General features: G+C 41.6%; 1 protein-coding gene across 1 annotated transcript; it reads left to right on the forward strand.

The window, feature by feature from the left end:
- On the forward strand, positions 1-27,336 carry LOC108895247 (serine protease HTRA3-like). The gene is given in 13 exon segments (XM_018693935.2): positions 1-216; positions 219-280; positions 283-345; positions 347-467; positions 8,523-8,622; positions 8,727-8,859; positions 15,165-15,254; positions 21,071-21,265; positions 21,394-21,426; positions 21,714-21,828; positions 21,918-21,975; positions 22,603-22,698; positions 22,827-27,336. Coding segments are annotated over 13 exon segments (1,398 nt in total). The 5' UTR covers positions 1-53; the 3' UTR covers positions 22,996-27,336.
- Positions 27,337-27,981: the final 645 nt, after the last annotated feature.

Below are 27,981 nucleotides of genomic sequence, written 5' to 3' on the forward strand. Positions count from 1 at the left end.
ATCTCCGCGTAAAATATCTCTATCCGCGTCAAAATTCTTCCTTTAAAAACAAAATGCAGATCTTCCTGTACACAGCTGTGTTGTTCTATCTCAAGGAGTCTGCCAGCGCTGAGCCCAAAGCCACATGTCCAACACGGTGCGATGTGAGTACCTGTCCGAGTCCCAGCTGCCCCAGCGGTTACGTGCCGGACCGCTGCAACTGCTGCCTGGTGTGCGCCCAGGGGAAGGAGAGCCGTGCGGCCGCAAGGACGACCTGCCGTGTGGGGACGGACTGGAGTGCCATCACCCGCGGGCAAGCGGCTCTCTAAGGGGCTCTGTCAGTGCAAGTTCAGCCACGAAGTTTGTGGGCAGCGATGGAAAGACCTACAGTAATGTGTGCCACCTGAAGGCGACCAGTAGGAAGGCTCTGCAACAGGGACTGCCTGGCATCACCCAGACCCAGAAAGGACCGTGTGAGACCAGTATAGGTACGGTTTACGCATTGGTGACTTCATTTGGTAACCACACGGTCTATACCAGACCCTGAAGTGTATTTAAGACACTAAACAGAGCTCTTTCCTAAAAAACCACCCACCAACCCCTCAGTGTTCTTTTACAATAGTCTAATACTGGAAAGTCAAATTAGCAGCTTATAGCAGGTATCTGAACTGACTGAATACTGTAGTCCTCAAACCAACTGTTTTACGTAAAGTAAAAAAAATGGAACAGAGCAGACTGGAAATTAACCACACCTCCAGTAAAAGGGCTGTCCTGCAGACTGCTTCAGAAAGTCCCTCCACCATAACACAGACTTCATGTGTTGTAGCTTGGGATTCTGAAGGCCTCGCAGTGTAAACATTCTCGTTTCTGTCAGAGAATGAAGTGAATGAGTGGAGCTGCTTTATGAAATGACGGCCCTTAGAACATTGTGAGGAGATTCTGTTTCAGCACCCTGTGGTCACACAAACAGTTGGATTTTCTTTCCTTTAAAGGGAGAGAGGGGCATGCACCATAAACTGTGAGTTCACCACAGTCTTGATCCACACTGGTACTGGATGATTTAGAGATGAAGGTCTGTCTCTGAATGGTGTTTTACTTCTGGTTTATGTAAGATGAGATAAGATAAGCTAAGACAGACTTTATTCATCTCGTTTACAGCAGCAGTGAGAACAAACAAGAGTGAAGAATAGAATAGATACAAATATAATATAAAAAGAAGAAGGATGAAAATAAAGTGCAAAAAAACATTGCAAACTGTAATAAACATAAATGTACAGTTTGTATACAGAAGATGGTGATAATCAGTGAGGTAGTTAAAGGCATGTGTAAAAAGTATAAGTAAACTTATACTAGAGTTATTGGCTTTTTAGCCATGCTGATGGTGTGGTTCAAGTGATGGTCAACTGTTAAAATCACAGACATACAAGTACAATTACCCCTATTCCTAGATGATTTATGGACGTTGGTAATCTAACAGATAAGCGGTAAAGATAATGGATGGACTTTGGTGATCTCCTAAAGATGGGGATGAACATCTTTTGAGCCAGTTCTGAATATGACTTGGGTGTGATGATAGATGAGAGTAAGCTGGTCTGTTGGCAGGTGTTGACAGCCAGCAGATAAAATCATGTAGTGTGTGATATGTATAGAGTGCGTATCCAGTCTCTGCCAGTCGTTTTCATAAGGATTTTTTTAAACCATGTTTGATATGATGTCACTTATGTGCCACCTGTAAAAAAAATAAAATAGAAAATCAAAGAAAAATGGAGATTGCTTTAGTTCTCTCTGTAGACTGTTTAGTGCTACATGCCTCTTCATCCAGGATCTCACCAAACTGTATTTTCTTCCTTTTTTGGCCCTCTCCGAGCAAATGTTACCACACTGAAACAGTGAAATTCTCTGGTTGTTGTCCATATTTTACTTTGGTACAAGAACATGTTAAAGTTGGCTGAGTTTGCGTTACTTCAGTGGTAACAGACTGGTCATTCAGTGTTGTTCTCTTGTGTTGACTGTCATTGTCTAAAGAGTTTGTGCAAGTTGGTGGAAACAGTCTTGGTTTGTCCAGTCTTTGTAGCTTTCAGCACTGTCTTTAGCTGTGTCCAAAGCACAAGCCAGAGATCATATAACTGTAACAACGATATCATGTCACAGAGCTATGGGAATGAAGCTGTTGTGCATGCGTAGTACCAAGTATAACCTGTGGGAAAAATGCATTTGAAAGCTTATTTTGGGGCAAATTCGCCAAACTTTTTAAGTAGTTTTTTATCAGATTTGACTGGTGATTTTGTGGATGAAGTTTTTATGTCTTGGTGACCATTGAAAGTGAAGTTTTGGCTCTCTCCCTATTCATTTAGATAGTGATGCTGTTGCCAAGATGGCAGAGGTTGAAGCACATATTTCTATGATTTTCCATCCCAAGTCAGTCCAAGTAATAAATACAGCTGCAGTGGGTCCTCCCACAGTTTAAGCTCCATCCAGAGAGTTTAAACAGCTCAGAGCATAGTATAAGTTTTATGTGTAACAACTGAAGTAGTAGAAAAGGATTTGCATACAGTAAAGGAAAAAACATTGCAAGAGAAAGCACGCTAACATGCTAGTTTAATCTCTGACCTGTATATTGAGTGACAACAGTATTTACCCTCTGTTTGCCATCATATAGCCTTCCTGTCATACAGAGTAACCCTGTCCCCAACAAATTACATTCATATACTTTTCTCAGTTACATTGTGTGTCAGCACTGTCACAGACTGGATTATGGTCTGAGGCAGCGTGTGTTCTGAATGAAAGAAGAGCTACATTTGAGGTGGAGGATGGATGTTTAAATGTATGAATAAGCACATATATAAATAGATACTTTCTGTATTAAATTAGACCAGGAGCATTCCATAACCTCAACCCAATGCTGTGAGAGTCTAAGCAGAACCACACAGAAGTTTAAAAACGCTGTAGTCACTTTATACTGAAAGATCTGAATTTCTAGTTGAAAATAAATATGTTGTCTGTGAACACTTTACTGACATATTCAGTATCATCATATTTGCAACTTGCCATTTATGTATCAGTCATAGCCTGCAACTCAACATAATGTTCACAGTATATTGACAATAAGTACCTAAGTTTAAAGTCCCTGAAAATGTGGTTTTAAATATATATGACTAAATCTGTAACAATCATACCCGCAATAACTAATTTTCTTGCCTGCTTTGGGAAACAAGAAACAAGTTGCAGTCTATCCCAGGAAAGAATCAAACCTGTGGGGTTGGTACAGTGGTGCAGTGGTTAGCACTGTCGCCTCACAGTAAATGGACTGTACTTATATAGCGCTTTTCTAGTCTTTTTGACCGCTCAAAGCGTTTTACACTACAGATCACATTCACACACATTCATACAGCACATGTTCTATATATATATATAATGTGCTTTCTAAACACATTCACACACCGATGTGACACACACACATCGGAGGCAATTGCCAAGGATACTTCAGCTCGACTTCAATTCAAACCACCGACCTTCTGATTGGTGGGCGACTGCTCTACACAGCTGCCCGCAGTAAGAACCTTTGGGTTCCAACTGGTTCATCCGGGGGCTTCTTCTTGTGGAGTTTGCAGTGTGAATGGTTGTTTGTCTGCATATGTCAGTTCTATGACCCTTAACGTTAAGCGGTATAGATTACGGATGGATGGAAGCCTGTGCAGTGATATATGGCAGTGGAAGAGGAGTGACTTTTTGTTTTCTTGCTGGTCAAACAACAGTGACATGACAATTGACGCAAGACTGTTTCCCTATCTCTAAGTTACTGTCTAACATCTTAGTTTTTAAGAGCTTCCTGATCCAATCGACCATGGTTCGAAAAGATAAAGTTTATAAGCTTTAATTATAGATATGGTATGAATGAAAGTGGAGGTGGGAGAATGCCAGTAGTGACAGTGATGTGACTACGAGACTGCTTACTGCCAAAAAGAGGGCGGCTCACAGGGTTTGTTGGAATTCGTGGCTTGAAAAATAGAGTTTCACAGTGGTGTTGCAGAGTGGGGCTTCTCCCCTCACAAACTTTGACAAGCACTGACAGTGGTGTGCAGAGACACAAACCAACAACAGCCAGGTTTAATTTAGGCCTGTCATTGAGTAACTCAAAGAATCAACATTATTTAGAGACAGTTTATGATGTACTGCCTTCAGCGTTTGATATTTGAACCGGTGAGAGTAATACACAGCAGCAGCTCTACATGGAAAGCTGTAGCTGAGTGTTTTCTACACTGCTTTGCTAATGATGATTTGTATTAGAGCTTGGTGAAGATGAATCACTGTGCCAAACAATACTTTGCATTCACACTCACTCATTTTCAGTGACTTATATAACTGGATACTGAATAGTAGAGCCCTGTAGAGAGGAGCCGAAACACAAGCAGACGTGGACAAAACACAACAGAGTACAGTAATAAAAGATAATTGATCTGTGTTATTTTGGTCAATATCTGCCCTGATACTGATGTGTAGCTTAAAGTCTCTGCTGCTGAGATCAAGGGACTCTGCAACATTACCAGAGCTATGAAAAATCTTACTCTTAATTACCTTTTGGATTTCATCAGTTCATGTAATTGAAACTGGTAAGTCAGACGGTTTTTCCATTAAGAAGGTAACTGTGCACCTCCAGAGAGAAAATTCTGCTGCTGCTGGTAGAAAGCTAAAATAAATGACTTCCTTTGTGTATAAGAGACACACAACCAGATGGAGAGTATTTAAAACAGCACATGTGAAAGCTTTCATGAACTGCATCACATCAAATTTAGAGTAGCAAATGCACAAATACATTTATTGAGCACACAATCATTTTGTTTTTAGTTAAATATTCTTTGTGTGTTAATTTCTCTACAAAATATAACCTGCATTAGAATCTTTCTCTGCATTCAAAATGTAGGCACATATACAGAACCATAGATTTAAAGCTTTATTACTTTTGAAACTTTACTTATACAAAAATGAATGGTACTTCAGGGCTATTTTCTTTAAACTCAAGTGATCTAAAAAGGCATGAATGATTTACCACATCAGTTGGGTAAATCATCTGATGTGGGAGATGGGACTTGCAGGTTAATCACCCATATATTTTTAGTTCACCGCACCCATAGGGATGTAATGCTCCAGTGATATGTGCATGTGTGTGTGTGTGCCAACCACATACCCTTTAAACCCAGACAAAATAAAAGGGCTTGTGATCAAAGGAAAATGTAAATATAGTCTGCCACAACTCTGGGCTGCAGGGACTTCCTGTTTCCTCAGCTGATATCTCTCATTTGGTAATGTGTGTGTGTGCGTGTGTGTGTGTGTGTGTGTGTGTGTGTGTGTAACCTCATGAGCAGGAATTGTGCTGATGACTGTAGCAGTGGTCGGACTAGCATGACATTTACTGTAGATATTCATGGTTCCCTGAGGATGACTTCAAAGATTTTTCACCCTGTTAGCTGTTCTCTAGCACTACCAACAGGCTAAATGATTCAGAATCTAAGAGGAAGACTGACCCAAAATGTATTGAGCATATTCATGCTCCCCCACAGGCTGAATAATTTCGATTTTGCCACCACCAGGTCAAAATGTCGACTTAGTATTGATGATATTTAATGATATGGTATGTAAGCCCTGGATGATACAGGATGTTAGGTGAACCCTGTGTCAGTTAAGTTATTCTTTTACAGTCCACACACTTAGGAACTAAATAATACCAGTCAAAGGCACACCAGAGATGTTCTCTTAAATGTTGTGTATTGATTCTAGTGCTATAAACAACATGATTATTCATCACCATCTCGACATTTGAAAGCAATGTCACTGTTGATCATAGTTTACAGGTGCATGTGTGTGAGAGTGGAAATCAGGTTTACACAGGTCCACACAATTTCACATTCACTTTTAAGATGAAGAGATTATGAAACAGAACCACACACAGGGCTTTGTAAATGTGATGACAGAGTGTATATGAATATTGTGTGAGTTTGTGTTTTCTGCATGTTCTCAGTGATACTTTCCACACTTCCAGTCTTTCTGGGATAATAGATGAAGAATCAGACTGGTACTGTTGGAGTTTGCACATACTTTCACGACACCAACAGAAACGTAAGGTATAATATGGACCCAAGAAGAAAAACTACAGTTTATTTCTTCTTGGGTTTTATTTTAAAAGCTCTGGCCATCATTGGTACGGTTCAGGTTAACAAACCGATTAGCAATTGTCAATGTACTTGCAGAGAGAATTTGTGTTTGTTTGATATACTGATGTCTGGAAGGTTTCAGCTACGTTATTGCTCCGCACAGATTTGATGTTTTTCACTGGAAGCTTGAGTGATATTTAAATCACATGCTTCATGTACCTCATTATTTATTTGCTCTGTTTCCATATTTCAATGTTTTTTTAAATCACCATCTCGGTCCATTCAAGGTTTTTTAAGTGCAACTTAAAAAGGCTCGTGAAAGCAGGTGCAGAGTTGTATATCTGCAGATTTGCCCTTTGTTATGTCTAACAATACTGACATCCAAAAATCCATTAAAAATATATATATTAAAGCTGCATGAGTGAATTGCTGTCCACTAAGGGGCAAAAAATCATCAAAATAAGCTGGCAGATGCACAGCCACCACCAAACACTCAGCTGCTGGTTTACTGGGAACTGTGCCACATTATACAGAGAGATATTTCTGTTATTTAGCCTGCCCTCACAGATATAAATGAGGTCAACAAAATAATAGAAACAATATAATGTAGGTAATTCAACAACACCACAAACTGTTGTTGCCTATTTACACATCCTGCAAAGAGTAACATTATCATCCCAATAGAGTATTCTATGGGATGCAGGTTCAGTACTGAGGTATCAGTGACAATAGTTTCCATAGATACCATCCTTCAGCTGTTTACTGATCATCTAGACCTGAAATTTCTCCTTTTATTAGTCTCATGGGTGATTAAATTACATTTAGGCCATGAGAAGGAAAGTCTGTTAGGTAATAATGTTAAGACGTAAACTCACTGACTTCAGTCTTTGGTTGGATTCTCTCTGTCATTTGAGAAACTCTTTTCAGTCTAAAATAACAAACCACATGTTCCTCAAAGGCTGACTTGGCTTAGCAGCATATAGTGCAGCTGTATAGACAGAATATAACTGATGATTACAGTTGGTTGAACAGTGCAGGAGATGACAGCACAACCTTGGTAGATTAAAGATGGTTTTCCATTAGAACTGCCCAGTGTGTGCCATCATGTGGGTTTATTAATGTTTGGCTAGTAAAACAGAGGTGACTGATTTGCAATGTCCTGTCTCAGATTTACTCACTTTACATTTCTCTACCTTCTCTGCGAGTTCTCTACATATTTTAAACATTAAAAGAAACAAAAAACTGCATACTGTATGTCCTGCTGGGTGGATACTGCCAACACACATTGAAAACAGAGGAAGGGGTGTCCAGATCAAGTTTTGTTTGGCCCTGGTCCTTTAATACTGAGTATCTGCTGATCCTGAGTCTGATTGATATTTACATGATTTAAATCTTGATTAGAATAGCCACAGCTGTAGACTAATTAATCAAACTCAAACACCTTATTTTTTATGACCTCCAAGATCCAGATACTGAAGATTTTCTGACAGAAGAAACTCTGTTCACTGGTAGTGTGGAGCTTCTTCCCTCACTATCTATGTTTGACAAGCACTTACAGTGGTGTGCAAAGAACACACAAACTAAGCAGCCAAGTTTAATATAGGCCTGTCATCAGGTTACTCACAGAGTCAACATTAATAAGTGACAGCTGATAAAACACAGCAGAGCACACAGTAATGAAAGGATCAGATTTTGATCAGTGTTATTTTAGCTGATACTGATCCATTAGAATATGCCCAGATCCTTAGGATAATCTGTACTGCTTTCTATTATCAACAGCTGTCTTAATAAAAAAGTGTTTTTTAAGCAGCCCATTAGAAATCAAACAATGCTAAGACTGCTTTGCTTTATGTCACTATGACGGTCAGATGCACGTTCTGGTACTGTTACACTTAAATGCTGTGGGGTGGTGTCAGTGGTTTTAGTCTTACATTGTTTGTCTCATACAGGTATGTCTCTAACATTGTGTTTTCTTGTGGAGCACCCCAACTGGGTATTGAAAATAATAATAAAGTAAAACTAAAAAATTTAACAGTTTTAGCAGACTGGATGGACTAAAACTGAGTGTTGAGAAAACTGGGATATTAATTGTTGCTCCTACTCATATTGAACGAAATACTCCCTGGGGTCCTTATCTCGCTGTGTAATGCCAATGTGCAAGAATGTAAGATTTTGTTTTCATTCTTGGTTGTTTTAAGTTACAACACAAAACTGTAAAGACGTCTTTAGATCTCTCCTTTCAATTCATGACACTGTGAAAGTCTCTAATTAACTTCCCACTTACATTATTTTAACACTCTTTCCTCTTGGCTTATGTCAGAAGTTTCATTTGATTATTAACAAATCAAAGTCTTGACTGATTATTAAAACATATAATTCTTCTTGTCAGTATAGGTCCTTCACATGCTGCCAGTCCTCGTTACAAGTTCAACTTCATAGCTGATGTAGTGGAGAAAATTGCCCCTGCTGTGGTCCACATCGAGCTCTTCCTCAGGTACTGACTGTGTATGTGTGTGTGTCTGATCACAAAATGATGGGCCATCAGCTCTCTATAATCCAGTACAGCTAAATTTACTGCTGCATTTCCCCACATCCCAGGCATCCTCTCTTTGGCCGGAACATCCCACTGTCTAGTGGATCTGGGTTTGTAATGTCAGAGAATGGACTAATTGTTACCAACGCCCATGTAGTCTCAAGCAGCTCTCCAGTGTCCGGCCAACAGCACCTCAAGGTACAAAATCCAGTTTTATTTCTGTGATCCTTCATCCTTTTCACTTGAAATGGTCTAAGCTTTCTCAACATAATTTATATGCTTAATCCTCAGAGGAATAGTTGAGCATCTGATGTCAGTGAGTTAGGTACAGAGAAAATGGAAACAGGGCTGTTCAAAAATACACTCTACTAACTCATGTATATCTTTTATCTTACTTGTTGAATGTATACAAAAACAGAAATGGAAAAATGACAATCACTGTACAATCAGACATCAGTTTATCCATGCACATAGCTTTTTTTTTTTCTTCTTTTGCTATAGTATGGGTTGCGGTTGATAAATACGAGGGTACAGACCCTGACAACCTCACTGTTATTTGTCAAGAAATATTTGGATCATGTAACTCCTCATATTAAACAAAACTTATTGTTTTTCCATTTCTGTTGTGTACAGATTAGACAAAGTGGATGCAGCATGTTAATCTGTGAGCTTTAGAGGTATTTGTAGGTGTATTTTTGAACTTTGGTCAGAGCCAGATGAGCTCTTCCCCCATTTCCAGTCTTAATTCTAAGCCTCCTCCTTCCAACTCTATAGTTACTGTATCTGTCAGGGTTTGAATGTTTCCTGTTTTATTTTGGTATTTTTGTCTTGTCTTCCTGTTTCCTGTCCCTTGGTTACTCCAGTTCTCTTTACTTCCTTGTCTTGATTACTGTCCCCGCCCTTATGTGTTTCACCTGTGTCTCGTTATCTCCTTGTCTAGGTGTATTTAGTCAGCGTCTCTTCTTCTTGGCAGTTGCCAGATTGTCTTGTCCCTCGTGTCAGCTTTCCAGCGTTGTTTCCTGTTTTTTGACTTCTTGTGTTCCTGACCGTTGCCTGTTTACCTGATTTTGGATTTTCGCCTATTCCCTTTGGACACTGTTGCCTTATCGGACTGCCTACTCGTGTACTGGACTTTTGCTTGTAATAAAGAACCTGAACTTTGATTGTGTTTGAGTTCTGCATTTGGAGTCCTGTCCTGCTGTGTGCTTGATAGTACAATCTGGCCACATTATGGACTCCGCAGACTCAGATCACCTCCGGTCTGCCCTCAGAGCCCAGGGGCAGCGGATCCTCCATCAAGAGGAACAACTTAATGCTCTCCGTCAAGAGATGAGGGAGATGACAGAGCACCAGGGGCAGATGCTCTCGGCCTTGGGGTCTCAGCTAAATTTCCTGGTCGACCATGTTCAGCGTGGGCCTCAGTCATCTGATTCTCCTAGTTCTGCTTCGCCCCCAGCTACTCAGGATGCAGAACCCCAGCCATCTTCACCGCCTCCAGGGTTGGGATTGAATCCCCACGTTCATCTCTCCAGCCCGGAGAAATTCTCTGGGGATTCGGGAGATTGTCGCTCGTTTCTTGCTCAATGTGAACTTCACTTTGAGTTTCAGGCGGCCTCCTTTTCTACAGACAGAGCCAAGGTTGCCTATATGATCTCCCACATGTCAGGGCGAGCCGAGGCTTGGGCTACTGCTGAGTGGAGTCGTCGCTCAGCAATCTGTGAGTCTCTTCCCTTGTTCATCCGGACTCTTACACAAGTTTTTCAGACTGTTTCTCCGGGCCGTGAGGCTGCCAGGTCCTTAGCTGCATTACGGCAAGGGAGGCGCACAGTTTTAGATTATGCCGTTGAGTTTCGCACTCTAGCGTCTGACAGTGGGTGGAACCAAGCTGCTCTGTGTGATGCCTTTTTTAATGGACTGTCTGAAACACTCAAGGACTATCTCACACCACTGGATTTACCCTCAGAACTCGAGGCTCTCATTGCCTTGGCCTCCAAGATGGACAAACGACTGAGGGAACGGCAGAGATCTCGCCTCTCTTCCCATTCATTTCCTCACTTCCCTCAAGTTCCTAGTCGTCCTCAGATGAACTTTGAGTCCTCCAGGACACCACCTGGGTCGACGGAGGCACCTATTGTTCCCCCGGCAGAGCCCATGCAGGTGGGTCGCACCCGGCTTTCCTTGGAGGAACGTCAGCGTCGTATGGATGAGGGTTGTTGCATCTACTGTGCACAGATGGGTCACTTCCTCGCCAATTGTCCCATCCGTCGTGGTGGGGCCTCTAGAAGTCGTGAGAGCCTGGTGAGTAGCACACTCACTTCTACTAAGACAATGCGGCTGTTCCCCACAGCCACTCTACAGGCTGCCTCTGTTTCCCTTTTGCAACCTGTATTAATTGATTCTGGGGCTGACGCTAATTTTATGGACTATGAACTGGCTAAGAGACTGAGGATATCTCCTGTGTCTCTAGATGAACCCCTCGAGGCAAGTGCCCTAGATGGACGCCATCTTTTCCAAGTAACTCACCACACTCCTGAGATCTCGCTCTCCTTCGGCAATGTACACTCGGAGAAGCTCTCCTTCCACCTGGTTAATGCACCCCACCATCCACTTCTTTTAGGACTTCCTTGGCTCAAGACTCACAACCCCCATATTGACTGGTCCTCTGGTCAGATCCTCTCCTGGGGTGATGCCTGTCAACATTACTGTCTTTCTGAGAAACAGGCTTTGCCCGTTCCTGTCACAGTTACTGAGGAAACTGGTAGTCTTCCTGTGGACCTGGCTGGTGTTCCCTCCTGTTACGCGGATCTACAAGAGGTTTTCAGCAAGACCAAGGCGGCTTCATTACCGCCACATCGCCCCTATGACTGCGCCATTGATCTGCTACCTGGTACCATGCCACCTAGAGGACGTCTTTTCTCCCTCTCCACACCTGAAATGAAGGCTATGAAGGAGTACATCGATTCCGCACTGGCAGCCGGAATCATTAAACCTTCCTCTTCACCAGCAGGGGCTGGATTCTTCTTTGTGGAGAAGAAGGATAAGTCTCTTCGGCCTTGCATAGACTATCGGGGGTTGAATGAAATCACTGTTAAGAACAGGTATCCCCTTCCCTTGATTTCCACTGCTTTTGAGTTGCTGCAGGGCTCAAAAGTTTTCACTAAACTGGACTTGCGTAATGCATATCACCTGGTTAGAATCAGGGAAGGGGATGAGTGGAAAACAGCATTTAACACTCCTACAGGACACTATGAATACCTTGTGATGCCTTTTGGTTTAACCAATGCCCCTGCCGTGTTCCAGGCTCTTGTGAACGATGTCCTTCGAGATATGCTAAATGTTTTTGTGTTTGTGTACTTGGATGATATCCTCATCTTCTCTCCTGATGAGGAGACCCATGTCCAACATGTTAGGCAGGTTCTTCAGAGACTCCTAGACAACAACCTTTTTGTGAAAGCTGGAAAATGTGAGTTTCATGTGCCTACTGTGTCATTTTTGGGGTTTGTTATTTCTGAGGGTGTGATGCAGATGGATCCTGAGAAGGTGAAGGCAGTGGTCAACTGGGTCACACCTACCTCACGGAGAGAGGTTCAAAGATTCCTGGGTTTCGCCAATTTCTACAGGAAATTCATTAGGAACTTCAGCTCCCTGGCCGCTCCTTTGCACCAACTGACCTCTTCCAAGAACAAGTTCTCCTGGTCCCTTCAGGCTGAGCAAGCCTTCCAGATGCTTAAGCAAAGGTTTGCCACTGCTCCAGTCCTCACCCAGCCAGACGCCCAACGGCAGTTTGTGGTTGAAGTGGATGCCTCCGATGTGGGTATAGGAGCCATTCTCTCCCAGAGGTCAGTAACAGACAACAAGTTGCATCCCTGTGCCTATCTTTCTAGAAAACTGTCTTCAGCTGAACACAACTACAATGTGGGTGATAGAGAGCTCCTGGCCATTAAAGCTGCACTGGAGGAATGGAGGCACTGGTTGGAGGGTGCTGAACAACCATTCATCGTCTGGACGGATCATAAGAACTTGGAGTACCTTCGAGCTGCCAAAAGACTCAACTCCCGACAAGCTAGGTGGGCTCTCTTCTTTTCCCGTTTCAACTTCACTGTTTCATATCGTCCGGGCTCCAAGAATGTTAAGCCTGATGCCCTTTCGAGAGCCTTTCCCTGTTCTTTAGAACCCAAGTCGGAGGTGCCAGTTCTGCCCCGTTCCTGTGTGGTGGGAGCCATAACTTGGGACATTGAAAGGAAGGTGCTGGCAGCCAACCAGGGTGGTGCTCCTCCCAGAGGTTTGCCACCCAATCGCCTGTTTGTTCCTCCGGACCTACGCTCCAACGTTCTCCAATGGGGACATGCTTCGCTTCTCACCTGCCACCCTGGGGCTCGTCGCACTCAGTTTTTTATCGCCCAACGCTTTTGGTGGCCAGGTATGAAGGGCGATATTGTGGAGTTTGTTGCAGCATGCCCTGTTTGCTCCAGCAACAAGACTTCACGGCAACCTCCACACGGTCTCCTTCACCCCTTGCCAGTGCCCAAGCGTCCCTGGTCAGACATCTCCATGGATTTTGTCACAGGCCTGCCCCCCTCTGAAGGTAATACCACCATCTTAACCATTGTGGACAGGTTCTCAAAGATGGTTCATTTTGTGCCCATGTCCAAGCTTCCCTCAGCTAAGGAGACAGCCGAGGCCGTTCTATACAATGTTGTCCGTCTCCACGGTTTTCCTAAGGACATTGTGTCGGATCGAGGGCCACAGTTCGTTGCCCGATTCTGGAGGGACTTCTGCAAATTGGTGGGGGCCTCTGCCAGCCTATCCTCTGGGTACCACCCTGAGTCCAACGGCCAGACAGAGAGGTTAAACCAGGAGTTGGAGACAGTCCTCCGTTGTGTGACCTCCCAGAGCCCATCTTCCTGGTGCCGGTTCCTTCCCTGGGTGGAGTACGCCCACAACTCTTTGCCCTGCTCCTCTACTGGTATGTCTCCATTTTTTTGCGTGTATGGTTACCAGCCTCCTGTCTTTCCGTCCCTTGAGCAGGAAGTCTCTGTTCCATCCGCCCACACTTTGGTCCGCCGTTGCCGGGCTGCATGGGTTCGAGCTCGTCGGGCCTTGTTGAAAAGTTCCCTGACCTATAAGAAGGCAGCAGATCGGCGCAGAATTCCTGCTCCCACTTACAGAACTGGGCAAAGGGTCTGGCTCTCCACAAGGGATCTTCCTCTCCGAGTCGAGTGCCGTAAGTTGGCTCCTCGCTTTGTGGGTCCTTTCCCAGTGTCTAAAGTTATTAATCCTCTTGCTGTGAGACTAAAGCTCCCCAGGACCATGAGGGTACACCCAACCTTCCATGTTAGTCGTGTGAAACCTGTTAAGGTGAGTGGGCTGGTCCCTGCCACCAGACCCCCTCCACCCCCCCGGCTCATCGACGGTGGCCCTGTATATTCTGTGAGGAGACTCCTCGCATCCCGTCGCCGTGGACGCCAGCTTCAATACTTGGTGGACTGGGAGGGTTATGGTCCGGAGGAGAGGTCGTGGGTTGCAGCCAAGGACATCCTGGACCCCACTCTTATTAGAGACTTTCTCCGCCAGCACCCTCAGGATCCTGGGCCGTCAGGTGCCGGCCGTAGAGGGGGGGGTACTGTCAGGGTTTGAATGTTTCCTGTTTTATTTTGGTATTTTTGTCTTGTCTTCCTGTTTCCTGTCCCTTGGTTACTCCAGTTCTCTTTACTTCCTTGTCTTGATTACTGTCCCCGCCCTTATGTGTTTCACCTGTGTCTCGTTATCTCCTTGTCTAGGTGTATTTAGTCAGCGTCTCTTCTTCTTGGCAGTTGCCAGATTGTCTTGTCCCTCGTGTCAGCTTTCCAGCGTTGTTTCCTGTTTTTTGACTTCTTGTGTTCCTGACCGTTGCCTGTTTACCTGATTTTGGATTTTCGCCTATTCCCTTTGGACACTGTTGCCTTATCGGACTGCCTACTCGTGTACTGGACTTTTGCTTGTAATAAAGAACCTGAACTTTGATTGTGTTTGAGTTCTGCATTTGGAGTCCTGTCCTGCTGTGTGCTTGATAGTATCTCTCAACAAGGCAATGAGTTTAATTCCCAAAATGCTGAACTATTCCTTCTACAATCTGATTCCACCCAATGTTGTATTTTTCTCTCTCTACAATATAATGCAGTTTTATTTGAATTGAATTTCAGAATCCAAATATGTCCTCAGTATTGTTCCATGAGATTTTCTACCAAAGCAAGAATAAAAATTCAGTGCTAAATTGGGAACACTTGGCAATGTTGAATTCATGAATTTATAATATTGGCATTTGCCTTCATTATATACATAGCTTTCAATGGATGTTACAGCACATGCAGAAAATAACTGAATATTCAATAATGCTGGACATTGCTGATACAATGCTAATACATTGCCACTACTTTTACAATGCTAACTCTGCAGAAATCAAGCATTTCAAATGCTATGAAATATCTTTCATTTGTCATGTTCTCTTCCTTTTTTTCTTTAAGGTCCAGATGCATAATGGTGATGTATATGAAGCCAGCATCAAAGACATAGACAAAAAATCTGACATTGCTACCATCAAAATCAACCCCCAGGTGAGTCCACAGCATTCAACAAACAGGAAGTAGTTTGTTCTCCTTGTGTGAAAATGCATAGTCATGGGAAAGACTGAAATTCTTTATCAGTCATTTTAAAGTTTAAATGAATATTTTCTCATAGTTTTATTTCCCTACATGTGAATGTAAATAAAAAATTTTACACTGTTTTTGTAAAACATTTGTGGCTGTTGTCATTAAATATAAAATGTGATACTTTGTTCTTTTTTGGACAGAAAGAACTGTAGGGGTATGTTAATGTAATCCCTCTCACTTTCTCTTTAATGCAGTAACTTTTATCTGTCACACTGTAGGACACATGTAATGCCCTATGGCATGAACCAAGAACCAAAAAGATTTTTTTTAAATCTCAAAATATCTTTTTAAAAAAGAGATATAATCACCACTCATCTTAAACTAGTATCATTTTTTAACAGCAAAGTTTGTCTTTATTTTATTGAAGTGAGCCCCTATATTTTCTTAAATATCATTTTTAACATGTATTTTTTCTTCAAAAATGTGGTTTTACAAAAAAGCCTGTTTTACTTCATATTTGTCAACTACAGATTTCTATTTTAATGTCTGCTATATCAAATGGGAATATTCTGTTGCATCTTTTTATAGTAATTTTCTTCAAATTCAGCTGGAAAATGGAGAATTTTGTTTGTTAAATACGTTTCTATTGGTTTGACCCATGCTTGACCACCCTGCATGTGTGTGTGGGTGGGTCATTCAGTGCAAAATCAGTTTCAGCTTTCAAAATATCCAATATCAGTTGAACTTGGATCCCAGTGTCACCCAAGCTTGACATTCCTGCATTAGAACTGGGAGAACTGGATCCTGACCAAAACAGGGAGGAGTGAGAGAAACACTCCTCCCTAAACAGAAATCTTAAACAGAGCAGTTTCAGTTCATTCCTTCTCTCTCAGTCACTGCGCCTGTCTGCTGAGCATGTGTTTCCACTCAGCTCTATTCTTTTCCTCCCCTCCCCTTCACATCCTCACCCCCTTTTTTTCATCACATCCCCTTTTCTTTGTGGACACTCTCACATGTAATGTAATATACAGGTTAATATATAAAGCTGTATAGTGATATAATTTATGTTGTGCTTTCATTTATGTAACTTTGTGTGTTTTACAGCTGTTTTCATTATTATCATGATCATTGGGCTGTAACTTCTTTTTTTGCTGATTGTTGGATGTGCAAGGTCTTGATACCCTCTATTCTAAGTACTCCATACTTGCACTCTTTTTTGGAAGTTCACAAACAGAACTGAAGTAACCAAGATGTATATGCACATGCTTCTGGCATGGATAATTTGGGGTGTGTCATACTTTAATGAGCAGAGGAGCTGAACAGCTGTGAAAGTGGTTGGATTAGGACAAATAAAGCACAGATTCCAGGAAAGTTCAGTTTCTCTTCAACTGGGATTTGAATTTGTATTTTTGCTCTGTCTACCTGTAGGTTAGCATAACATTTTCCAACTTGTAGAGAAAAGTTCCTCTGGAAACAGTCCAACATAAGCCAAACTATCAAAAGCATATGGCGGTATACATTAAAAATGATTACCTCAGTAATCTCCTATGACTGACTTTTATTATAGGAGGAATTAAACCTCTAGGTTTATCCTAAAGGTTCAGCCTGGTGCATGTCGCTTTTTTATATTAATTGAATTTCTGTCTTACACTGCTGCCACAGGCAATGCAGTAACCATGCAAATATTAGAAAGACTTCCAGCCCTAAAGACCATGGCACCATGACCTTAACTGACTCAGCTCTTACACCTCATACTCTTATTCTACGCTTATGAGGGACATTGGTGCTGCCATGTTATCAGCTATGCAGACACATGGTTAGATTTGGCTGGCACAGACCTCTCTACCTGAGGATATTAGAAAAGACAGAAAAGGCTGAGAAGTTTTGCTGCACAAAAGCATGCATTCAGCACACATTCAGCAGAGTAAGAGGTACAAGGTATGGGCCCAGAGGCTCTCATAAGGAGACACCCATGTTCAGATTCAGGTTCAAGACCTCGGGGGAACATCACCTAGGGCTGGGGGGGCAGCTGCCATGGCTGTTTCCCAGCCATCTTTGGCTAGGTTAGGAAAAGATGTGTATCACACCCTTAAGTTCTGACTTCTGTGGAAAATGAGTAAAGAACTGGCAGTGTCCCCCTTCTTTTTCTGGGATCCACATGACCAAGATCAAGGACCCAGTCCAAACACAGATTTTAGCTAAAGGGGGCAATTGTAAGAGTAAGCTCCAGCGAACAACTCCCTGGTGTTTACTCAAAATACTTTCTCATTCTAATAAAAAATAAGCAGCATGCATCCCATCTTAAACCCAAGGCTGTCAAACACATTCCTAAAGGTGCTCCTTTCAAGATGTTGAACACTAAACAAATTCTGGAGTCCACTGAGAGAGGGGGGTGGTTCACTTCCCTAGATTTAAAGGATGCATACTTTCATGCCCCCATCTGTTCAGACTACAGACTGTTTCTATAGTTTGCTTTTCATGGGCAGGTCTATCAGTCCAAGCTCCTCCCATTTGGCTTTTCTCTCTACAGGTGGTAGTAGCTGCTCTTTGCAACTGAGTAATCTTGAACCAGCTGAGCACACAGTGGTTGTGGGTCTATACCTGAATCACAATCAAAACAAACAAAATGAGAGCAACCCACCTTGCCCTGGTGGAACTTCACAGTGGGAATGGACAACTCATCCAATGTGGGAACCAGATCCCTACGCTGTCTCCAAATAACTAGGAAGCTCTTGCTGTGGGCTACCCATAGCATCCCTCAGAGCAGTGTGTATTCCAGGGGTGGAGAGTTATATGGAGAGCATATCTCCTGTCCAGGAGGGGCCCTCTCCCAGGCAAAGGAGGTGGTGGTTATGGTTTAACTGTAAATTCAGCATAGCCCAAACCAGTCTGCTTGTGTCAGAGGAAACGGCTCATTGCAAGAGCTGGTTTTTGTTGAGGGCCAATGGGTCTCTCACAGGCATGGATGCTCTGTTTAAAGATTGGCCATCAGGCTTGTTGAATGCTTTTCCACTGCTGCCTCTGATTCCCCATGTGCCCCACAGGTCACAGGCCACAGGTCCTGTTGATAGCTTCCATGTGGCCAAGGAGGCACTGGTTCCCTGCTCTCCTCCACTTGATCCACTGCCAGCCGTGGTCCCTGCAAGTCAGGGAAGATCTCCTCCTCCGGGCAGGCAGTCATGTTTTGCCCCCAGCTTAGCAAATCCACAGCTGAGGGTGTGGTTGCTTCACAGCCTCTCCCACAGCAGTTAGACATTGGTCTCTGACATTGTAGTGGTGCCTGTGGACTAATCTACATTAAGCACACAGGAACTTTTCACTGTTGAACATATATTGTTTTTTTTTACATTTTACTTGTTTTGTTGGTGTGTGTTGCTAGTGTTTTTTGGAACAATAGAAAAACAACAATAGAAAACTTTAAATTAGCCAGTCCTCAACATGGTACTGAGCTTGCAGTGGGACTTATAGTACACTGTCTCTTCATGCCTCTGCCAGCTCAGCTATCAGTAAAACGTGTATTTGGCTTTATTGGCATGACATATTAGCTAAAACATGTTGCCAAAGCATAAAATGACATATGTACATTAGAACATCAGTAAATACAACGATAACTATATACAATAAGATAATAATAAAGAATGAGATAAGAAATAACAAAACAAACAAACAAAAAAAACAACAAAAAAAACGAGAAAACAAAATAAAATATATACATATACATGTGTATGTACAGTATATACATACACACATATAAAATTCCTACATCAAACTGTGTTTCTTTTTGTGACATGCTGTGACATACTCTCCTGCCACTTCTATTACAGAGCTTTCTTCTCCTAGAAGGATTCGAATCTGTTGATCTTTTGGGATGGAAGCAAAGTTTGCAATTTTTTGTCTAAATCTGATGAATTCATTTTCTCTAATTTCTTTATATTTTGCGCAACTTGTGAGAAAATGAATTTCTGTTTCAGTTTCACCTGTTTTACAATGTGAACAGATTCTGTTTGATCTTTCAAGCCATTTTCTTTTTTGGCGTCCGGTTTCAATTGTGAGTTTATGGTCACTAAGTCTATATTTAGTTATTGTTTGTCTTTTTATAGGATGTTTTATTTGGCTTAAATATTGGGCTAATTGGATTCTCTGTCTAGTAAATTATAGCATTCTAATTTATTAATTGATTGGATTTCTGTTTTCTACTGTTTGGAATATCTGAGTTTATTGTCTTTATTTGTTTTACTTGTGAATTTGGAGTTCTTCTCATAGTGTCACCTTTATATAGAAATGTCATTTTCTCATTTGTTCCATTCCAGGTAATGTGATCTGGGTTCATACAGCTTCGTTATTCTAAGAATGATCTGTGATGATACGAATCTGTGTCTGATTCTATCGGATGGTTCCAAAATTTGATTGTTCTTTTTTTTAAATTTCAATTAAGAGGGTGAACTGGCCCAGCTCTGCTCTGTAGCCGTGGTTAGGACAGTTTCTGTGGACTCTCAGTATGTTTTTACAGAACTCAAGATGAACCTTTTCAACTGGGTTTGAGTCCCATTGCTCCTGTTTGATCAATGAGCCCCAAACTTCACTTCCATATAGAAGAATTGGCTCAATAACACTTCGGAAAATTTTCAACCAAATTATTATTGGGAGGTTTAGTTTACTCTCTCTCTCTCTCTCTCTCTCTCTCTCTCTCTCTCTCTCTATGTCTCTGTCAAGGCAGATGGCCACTCACCCTGAGTCCAGTTCTGCTTGAGGTTTCTGCCTCTTAAAAGTTTTTTCTCTCCACTGTCACCAAGTGCTGCTCATGGTGGGAATCTCTGGGTCTCTGTAAATAATATATTTCAATAACAGTCACTTATCTCACCTTTAAGTATTCAGACCCTTAATTTAGTACTTTGGCAGCAATTTTACAGCTTAAATTCCTCTTGGATAAGTCTCCACAATATTTGTATTAAAGCAGTAGATTAAAGCAGTTTATCTCATTATTCCCACCTGGTCCTCTCAAGCTCTGTCAAGTGGATGAGAAGCATCTGTGAACTATTATCTTAAGGTCTCTCCACAGATGTTCAATGGGTTTTAGGTCTGGGCTTTGGCTTGGCCTCTCAAGGCCAGTCATACTGTCTGAATGACACTCGTTTTCTTGGCTGTATGCTTTACTCAGTTTTGCTGGACAGCCAACTCCAGGAAAACCCCTAGTGGTTCTAAACTTCTGTTACTTCTGCACGCTCACTGGAAGGACCAGGATTCAAACCTCTGGTTAGGTTAAGTCAGTGCTTCTCAATTATTTTCTGTTACGCCCCCCAGGAAGAAGTAAACATTTTGCGCCCCCCAACTCTCCGCCGTGACTGTAAATAGTATCATTTGTCTATGAGGTTATAAGTACACCTCTGCATAACACTGTATAGCATTCACAAACCAGGTCGATTGTTGGCAATATTCGACACATTTTCGCTGACAAAACTCAAGCGCCTGTCTCTTAAGGGTTTGTTCACTGCACATCATATCTCCTGCTCTGTGCTGTGTGCTCTTGTTTGGTGCAAAAAACCCTACTTCCTGTGGCCAAAAAAAGCATGTTCCCGGGGTCACACACGCCCCCCCGGCATCACTCCGAGCCCCCCCCCAGGGGGGCACGCCCCACTATTTGAGAAGGACTGGGTTAAGTGGACCCTCTAATTAGTCTGTACGTGTGAATGATTGAGTTTATTCACCTGTAAAAGGTTCCTACCCTGCTACAGAGAATATCTTACCCTGGTCCATTTTATCTGTTCATTCCCCACCCTCAGACAATGCTGCCTATATTGTTTCTGGGCCACAGCGCAGACCTGAGGCCAGGGGAGTTCGTGGTTGCGATTGGCAGCCCCTTTGCCCTCCAGAACACTGTCACCACTGGCATTGTCAGCACCGCCCAGAGAGATGGCAAGGAACTGGGCCTCAGGGACTCTGACATGGACTACATCCAGACGGATGCTATTATCAATGTGAGACTATAGTAAGACAGAAAACGTGTTCTGAGTCTAAATTATTATTTAGCAGCACAAAGATGTCAAATTGTAAAGTGCATTTTGGATATCACAGTTCTGTTTTTTGTTTTTATTTTTCTTCATAGTATGGGAATTCAGGAGGACCTCTTGTCAATTTGGTAAGCTTTTGGTTTCCTACATAGAGGCTTTCATGACTGCTGTAAAATACCTCTTTCTGCTTGGGTCTTGTTAAACCTACAAAACACATTGCACAATGACTGTGTTTGCACAAGAACTGTGTTTGCACCTGCAGGAACATAAGGCTTTGAAGGCTTATTCTTGATAATAGAAACCCAAGAACCTTTTTCTACTTCTGTATTCAATTTACCTTGAAAAGGAAAATCATCTCAACCACCTCAAAATGTAAATAGTCATTCTTCTCCCTTTCTGTGCCTCTGTATTTGAGGATGGGGAGGTGATCGGCATCAACACACTGAAGGTTGCAGCAGGAATCTCATTTGCCATCCCATCCGACAGGATCATTCGGTTCCTTAATGATTCCCTTGATAAGCATAATAAAGGTGAGTCTGCCAATGATGTCACTGAGCCAGGATTAAACATCTGTGAGCACCCTACAGAATATACAGTAACTAACTGGGGTCTCTTTCAGATGTGAGGTCAATAAAGAAGCGTTTCATTGGAATAAGGATGTTGACCATCACACCAGCGTAAGTTTGAACTGCTGACAATTATTGTATTAATGGAAAATATGGAAAACAGAGAGCAGAGATAAGAATAGAGTAATGACATCTTATGTTGTTAATTTAATACTAATCCATTTTCAATATTGTCCACATCCTCACAGCAAGGTTGTAATCACACAGACATTTCCATTGCGTTCAAACAGCACAAACAGCTGCATTGGTGGGGGCATTTTGTTTCATGTACTGGTGAGGCAATGAATATGATCTAGGGAGTCCAGATTTTTTATGCATATAGTGTTGTTTTAGGTGACCCTTGATGTGTCCCACACTATTCCGGGTTCTCTTCTACTCACATTGTACTGTTTAGAATTCCTGAATAATATTGCTCAGTCTTTTATATATAATGTTGTTGTTCCATTGTATTTAAAATAAATGACTGATGCAAATGAAATTTTATATTTGGCACTTGAATGCTGCTAAAACTGGTAATGTTATTTGCACATTGTAAGAAGAATCTATTGTATGTTGGGTTGCTCCAAGGATGAGGTGTATGAATTTATTAGAAACATTTTTGTTAGATTCTGATTTTGTGGAATATTTTGTGTTATCTGTTATATTCTTTGAGAGAAAATGTGTGTATGTGTATTCCAGGTTAACTGAAGAGCTAAAACAGCAGAACCCGGATTTCCCTAATGTTACTAGTGGGATTTATGTCCATGAGGTCGTTCCTCACTCACCTGCACAAAAGTAGGTTTAGTTTATTAATTCATCCCTCAAACAGGAGTAGTATACAGTGTGTTAGAGATTTCTAGCATATAATGAAATTTTTACCTTTAACAACAATTTTTCCTCTCTCTGTCTCTCTCTGTCTCCAGAGGCGGTATCAAAGACGGTGACATTATTGTGAAACTGAACGGCAGACCTCTGATGACAACAGCTGACCTGCAGGGGGCACTGCAGGAGGAGACAGCCCTGCTACTGGAAGTCAGGAGGGACAACGATGACCTGCTCTTTAACATTGAACCTGACGTTATCATGCAGTAGACACTGCAAGCACAGCACTCCTGCAGAGCTAGACCAACATCTAAGGCCCTATTTTTGTGAAAAGACATGTTGGATGGTAGAAACTCTGTACCAGTGAAGTGAAGTGGTATTTATGTCAAGCGCACACATCTTCTGATACTCTGCAACTGCCAGTTAACTTGACTCTACCAAAATAAAAGGAGGTCAGTAAGGATGACATGGCACAATACAGTTTTGGCATTAAGGATTTCCAATTGTACCTCCCTCAGAGGTACATCAGGTCAACGTCGGAGCACCTCACAGAATCACTGGATTCAGATGTTACCTAACAGTTTTGTCTGTCATTCTGTCATTTCTATTTACATGCAGCCCAAAAATAATCAAGCAACAATGGTTGTTGGGCAGCATTTTATGGTGCTTATCACAAAATTTATAAGATAAAAGCAAAGTTGATGAATGTACTGTAGAGTTGATAAATGAAAACTGAACAAAATTCAATCTAAAAATCAAAGGTGGTTATCATATACAGATAATTAATTTGGTCAACATTGTTCAATTCACAGTATCCATCCATCGACTCGGGAAAAGAGCGAGTCCACAGGACATGACCAGGACAGAATCCACATTGCTCCTCCATCAACTATACTTTGTAACCTGGGGTCAGCATGTCAAACCCCCAGCCATCGTCTGGCACTGATTTGATAACCTGACCTTCTGAGCGAGAGAGATTCAACAGAGGTCCCCAGCTGGTGTCAAACCAGCTGGGACCTCAGGTCGGGGTGCTCACCCCTCAACTCTCATGTCCCTACATCATTCCTTCCAGGTGAGCAGACCAGGATTCATGGCTGTGGGCCCAGCCACCAGGCACTCACTGGGTAGAACTTAATGCAAACTTATCAGTTCTGTCACCTCCATCGACTCTGCTTTTATCACTTGCCGTTTTAGTTCCCTCATAAAATATAGATGATTGAACATAGATGACGATATAGATGATGATCGGTCATTAAAAAAAAACGTTCATAGACTCTATGAAAGCCTTCCCTTTGTGTTGATTAAATCCTTTATCCTTTTTAAATCCTAAGTTATCATAAGGCAGTGTGTGTATCTGTGTTCAGGCTGCAGCCTCTCATTTTTTAAGGTCCACTGAAAAATGTGATTACATAATTTCTCACTTTTCAGCTAGGGGTATATGACTAAAACTTTTACAGCCAGTTACATGCAGTGTTGTTGTTGAGTTGACACACTTACTGTCCTCTCTATTATGAGCATCTCAGGCCACAAAATACCAAAGAGCCACTCTTTCTATGTACTCTTTGTACATTGTCTCTTGTGCAGTGGACTACACTTTTCACCATTTATCATGAAAATAGGGTTTTATTTTTGTTGATTTTGGCTTTCAATCAAGTATCAGACCATCAATGCCATCTGCTGCTGATATGATGGACATTCCTTCTTGACCACAACTAGTGCTGTGTTTTTCATTCTTTTTCATTATTGTACGATCAGAGGAACCATTCTAGTGTGTTTTATGAGAATTTTGTCAAAAAGTTTGAGTCTTGAGTCTGTGAAATCTGCAATAAAACCTGATTAGTTTAAGGTATGAATAATGGTTTGAGATAATGACTATAGGTTCATTCCAAAACTGTTGAGCCCAATCTATATTAAAAATAGTGATGATTTACATTAGATCTTTTGCTGGAAAAAAACTAAGTGCCAATCTAAGTGCTGTAGGAATCTCAACTGAGCCCTAAAGTTATATCACCTCTGAAAGACATTGATTACTTTTCCTAAACCCCATAGAAAAGAATGTGTGTGACAATGTACCGGTCAGACATAAAGAGCTGTTCCTCATTTCTGAGGTTGTCTTCCTCAAAGCCTGCATTTCAAGACTGAATACACCATCAAGTGCCTGATCACACCAAAAAATGTTTCATAGAAATTAAAAAATACAAATCTCTTGAATTAATGGTCCAACGTGTTGGTAACATGTAACAACCCATACTTAAAAACTTGTGTATCATGGAACAAGTTGACAGCTGGTGTTCACCTTTATGTGCTGTTGAGTGCTCAAAGATTATCCAACAGTGGTCAAAACCCCTTGCCCAACACCTTTCAGATGTCTTTAGTGATGTTTAGATAATGCTATTGTTATGGTATATGCAGTTCTGGAGAAATGATTTATTGTTATGTTTGGGGACCTTTGGTCTATCCTGGCTTGTGCGGAAAGAAAGAAAGAAAAAAGAAAGGATGGGAGCTGACAATAACTCATGAGACTGATTTGTCATCCTCAGTAGCTTCACTCAACTCCTGCTGTGTCAGCTCTCTCAGTAGATAGCAGGACCTGCATTGTCAGTGATGCTCTAAGCTCAGTTCATTCATGTTAACAAATAGATGCAGACAGAAATGCAAGAAACCAAAACACATCAGGGGTGAAGGTTGTTATTCATTGTCCTTCTCAGTTTCAACAAAAACAGTTCCTCACTGTCTGCAGTGATTAGCTAATCAATAGGACAAATGACAACCTGTGACTGTGATCCTACAAACTACTTTGAAGTACACTGAAGACCTTTAAAGAGCAACTTCCCAGTTTGGAACTTGTGCACTTTAGGTGAAAAGAGTTGAGGAGGAGGTGATCACAACAATAGCTCGGGTCTCTGTGAGGTTTGGGATAGAAATATACAATTATTCTATAATGAATCCACTGTGAACAATCTAATCTGGAGAGGTGAAGGAGGTTGACCCTTTAGCCTTTTGTAGGTTCCATATTTCTTGATGCGTGGAACGGGACATAGCCAAGTGCAGACCCTGAACAGTGCACAATCCCCACTATACAGTCAGATGTTGGGATGTTAGGCTCTATAATAAGAGACACTTGATATTTTTGTTTGTGCTTTACATCTGCTGTGTCATGTTATAGTAACTTATAGCTGATTTGATGACATCCACTGACTCCCAAACAAAGTGAACAAGATGCAATACCTTACTTGAGGTGGAGGCATTACCAGACATCATAACAAAATACATCCTGATCTAAGTGCACATAGAGCATGATATAGTGAGCTTCCTCAGGAAGCTCTCAAGCAGCATTGGAAGTGAGTTTTGCCAGAAGCAGTAACAACAGCTGACACAGCACTGTATACTGCTTCATGTCTGTGTTCTGCACGAATTTCTGGTAACTGACCAGTTTGTTAGTGACTCTTCCAAGTAATTTTATCTTTGTATAATAGCATTTTGTTAGCCAGCGTACACTAGTATCTGCATTACATTACCATATAAAGTTATTATCACCTTTTTTTAAATGTCTTTGCACATTTACAAATCCCTCACACAGAGAGCAACATTAGCATTTCATTTGGAGTCATGTGTTTGGCCAATATTCACTGTTTTGGTCTTAACCAACTTCTGAGAACCAGCTAGTGTCTAACTATGTCTATCTATGGTTAGGAATGGGTAGCTCCTGTAGCAGAAAAGAGGTTTAAGAGTATAGTGAGAGTGAACCAAAATGCAAAGTTACATGAAATAAAACCAAAACAATGAGTTGAAAGATGCTCCACAGAGCTTAGTGGAACTGCAGAAATGGTGACAATTCTCTATGGATCTCTCAGTGGGAGTAACCCCTTTCCCCTCACACATAATCATATGATTCTTTTTGCTACATAAATATTGATTAGTGCAACTTTAACATTAATTGCTTGGCTTAATAAGACTGCTGGCTATATTGCTTGCTGTTGCAACCTACAAAAAAACGGTCACACTCAAGCTAAATACATCTTGGACCCATCTCTGTACTAGACCCAGAGATTTTTCAGCAATAGCAAAATTGTTTATTTTCCAGCAGGCCTCCATGCAGCTGCCATATGCATTTGCAATAGCTACAAACAGTTCACCAACTGAAATCTTAATGGGTAGATAGTAAAATATGGTATTATTTTTGGTGTTATTTTTAAAACTGATGTGTATGATTTGTGTCAAATTGTATTTAAAGACAAAATAAGATAAGTTGTTGTTCAGTATAACGATAACCTTCTGGTATAAGTTTGAGACAGTACTTCTGTCAAAGCCTTTTTTCTCTGGTTGGCATGATTCTGTAATGCTGAAAGTTGTCCTTGCATAACCAAATGTGAACAACATGTGTGTTAATTTAGTTGAAATGATGTACTCTGTTGTAGTGAAGAGCACAAAATGTGAGTGTCTTTTTTCATGGCTCATTCACTGTTGCTGTTTTGGTCCAACTGTATGTGGATTTTAGTATGAACAGACTCAAAACCAAATGTTTACATGTAAGTTGCCAACAAAGCAATATTCTGATTCAGCCTTTGGAAGTAACATTTCCACCAAATAAAGTTTTAACAAATTTAGAAAGTTGCTATATTTCGTCTGTACTGTCTTGTTGTGGAAATCCAAATCATTCTTAATTTTGTCCACATTTCTTCACCTTCAAATCTAGGTCACAGGCAGTGACTCATGGAACATTTTTGTGGGAAACATTTAGGAGCTCTTCAGCATGGTAGTGTACTATCTGACTGAGTGGAAAGAACTCTCCTCCTAGCCGGCCATAAACATTCCTGAGAGGAAACAAGTCTCCCATGTTGACATGCAATGAAAAAACACAAAGGAAACTCTTTTGTGGTCACAGCAGACAGACGATTATTTGCAGCCATAACCTCTCTTTCCTTCCCTGCTCTTAACAGGTCATGAGTTTATTTTTAACACTGTGGGCAGTCTTGCACAGGCCTTTAGCCAAGATAGATTTAGAAATACTGAGATCAGGGGTCCCAGTCTAGACAATGCACCACTCCACCCAAAAATTTACCTTAACACTTTATTACCAGTCACAATAGCTGAGCTGGTATTGTTTTCATCCTATGAGTCTGTGTGTGTGTATGTGTTTATAGGTGTGATTATGGCTAAATGTGGTCCGGAAGACACCAACTGAAGTGGGAACTACCACAGAGGCAGTTTTGCATACTTCGGGGAGTGTTTATGTCTGTCTGCTTGTGGAAAGAT

Source organism: Lates calcarifer, linkage group LG14 (assembly GCF_001640805.2).
Source record: "Lates calcarifer isolate ASB-BC8 linkage group LG14, TLL_Latcal_v3, whole genome shotgun sequence".
In the NCBI taxonomy this organism is placed as follows: Eukaryota; Metazoa; Chordata; class Actinopteri; family Centropomidae; genus Lates; species Lates calcarifer.